The sequence below is a fragment of the Limulus polyphemus genome, unplaced genomic scaffold (assembly GCF_000517525.1).
Source record: "Limulus polyphemus unplaced genomic scaffold, Limulus_polyphemus-2.1.2 Scaffold6680, whole genome shotgun sequence".
NCBI lineage: Eukaryota > Metazoa > Arthropoda > Merostomata > Xiphosura > Limulidae > Limulus > Limulus polyphemus.
In genome coordinates, this window is record NW_013672290.1 from 41,043 (window position 1) to 43,109 (window position 2,067).

At 31.0% G+C, this 2,067-nt stretch overlaps 1 protein-coding gene across 1 annotated transcript in view; it reads right to left on the reverse strand.

Annotated features, from left to right (window-relative positions):
* The window catches only part of LOC106473962 (polyadenylate-binding protein 2-A-like), a 21,497-nt gene that overhangs the window by 17,295 nt on the left and 2,135 nt on the right, over positions 1-2,067 (reverse strand). The window contains exon 2 of the mRNA XM_013934651.2: positions 338-537. Coding sequence (XP_013790105.1) covers positions 338-487 — 150 coding nt within the window. The 5' untranslated portion in view covers positions 488-537. The remainder of the gene's footprint in view (positions 1-337; positions 538-2,067) is intronic.

Consider the following 2,067-nt stretch of genomic DNA (forward strand, 5'->3'; position numbering starts at 1 on the left):
CAACATACCACGTGACACACAAAAAAAAAATCAATGTTTGGCTTTTTTTTAATATTTACTTTTAAATTAAGAAATTGAGTAAGGTATAATACTAAAATTTGAATTATTATCTACAGTTTGATATCAAACTAATTCACATAAATTCCTGAAAATTTTGAATGCAAATCAATAAACACAATGACATGGCCTTTGACCCCATCTGGAAAGGGTTAATACATTCAACATGAAATTTTCTTTTACTTACAACAAGACTAAAAAAACACTAAGCAATTATCAATGTAAAACATTGCATTTGGTCTACTAAATTAACAGTGTTAAGTTTTGTATTCTAACTTACTTGATCTTCCAAACACTGATCACTCTCATCTTCACCCACACTTCCAATAGTTTCATTAAGAGTATCTGCTTCACTGACTTCATGTTGATGGGCTTCATTGCCAACAGAATTATCAGTTTCAGGAGCTACAGATTCTTCAACACTAGTCATTTTTATTTTTCTAAACAACTCTTTAATGCTTTAAAGGTGCTGAGTTATTCCTGTAAATAAAGTTTGGATGTAGACATGTGTCAGCATTAACTGCTTTAAAAGTTTTAAGTTACTTTTGTTTTCAAACTCAAACTTAACATTAATTACACATAACCAGTGGCTACTTATTATGGCTTGACAAAATGAAGAGATATTGCTTAAAATACTAAATATGCATTAAACAAGCCATAAACACTTTTGCTGATATAAAAACATATATAAATAGTCTGTTAAAGCACTAAGAGCAGTCTTATGGTAATGCTGACTCTGCTAAAAGTGTGGAGACTACTACACTGTGTTTAGTCTTAAAAACAGTTACTTGTGGTCAATTGAAAAAACCATTAAATTTAAAACATTCCAACCATATTTACAAAACTATCAGAAGATTTAATTTATACTTAATTCCAAGAACTTACGAGCAAAAGTAAAGAAGAATGTATAACAATGTCAACCACACTGTATCTGCTATATCCAGTGCCAATGGATACCTTTTGCCAAATATTAGGACCCATGAGGCCACCTATGATACAACAAGCACTGTAGTGGCTGAGATATTATCAAATTGCATGAACAACTATTATGATGTGAACTAGATGAAATTAAAGTGTAATATCTTCAATTTATGAACCAAAATTAGGGTAAAGATTAAAACTAGGCAATTAACTCAATATAATCTATTAGCTATGAGCATTGATTAACGTCATGAAAATAATCATCTAGCATTTCTGATTATTCCAAATATCCAGTATTTGTATTTTCAGTTAATTTGGTTGTCATGAAAATAATCAACTAATCAAAACCGGTGTTTTCCATTATTCCATAACACTGTAATCCAATTACTTGTATGAATGGTTATTAAACCGATTGAACCTTCAGTTTCCACAAGAATATGTTGCTATTAATTCTGTGTGAATGAACTGATTCTATAGCTTCTCAACACTTCTTTTCTGGGCATCTTTTCTTTTAAGTTTTTTGCTTATATCAAATATGATATTTTGAGCAAAATAGTCTCCAATACAAACAAAAAATTACTAGTGAATGAAAAGGTGGAAATGTCAATTCATACACTTCCATGCTTTAAATTTAAGTCAAACACTTCTACTGATGTTAGTCATTACTAATACTAGTAGGGATTCCCAGTGAATTTAACAATTGGCCATGGAAGTGTCAGAGTGCGAAGTCACAGTTGCAAATATATAAACCTCTCATAATCATAATACTAAACTATTATACACCAAATAACAAAAGACTACACTACTATTACGTGTCAGGTATGCACTATTTATTTCAAAGCAACCATATTCCCACTAGTTCTAAACCAGCTATAATAAGATTGCCACGATCACTAAACATTCCTTTGCATTCCACAGCAACCAATGGTCAAATGTTAGCACCAAAAAATAGGGAATCAGCAAGCACATGCTTGGCCAATATGAACTGATGATATATAAAACAATAGTTCTCCTTATGCTCTTCATTGTTCTGGGTGTTTATTTCTTGTATCCAGAAGCATTTTCTATTTGAAAACACACAAACGTGTG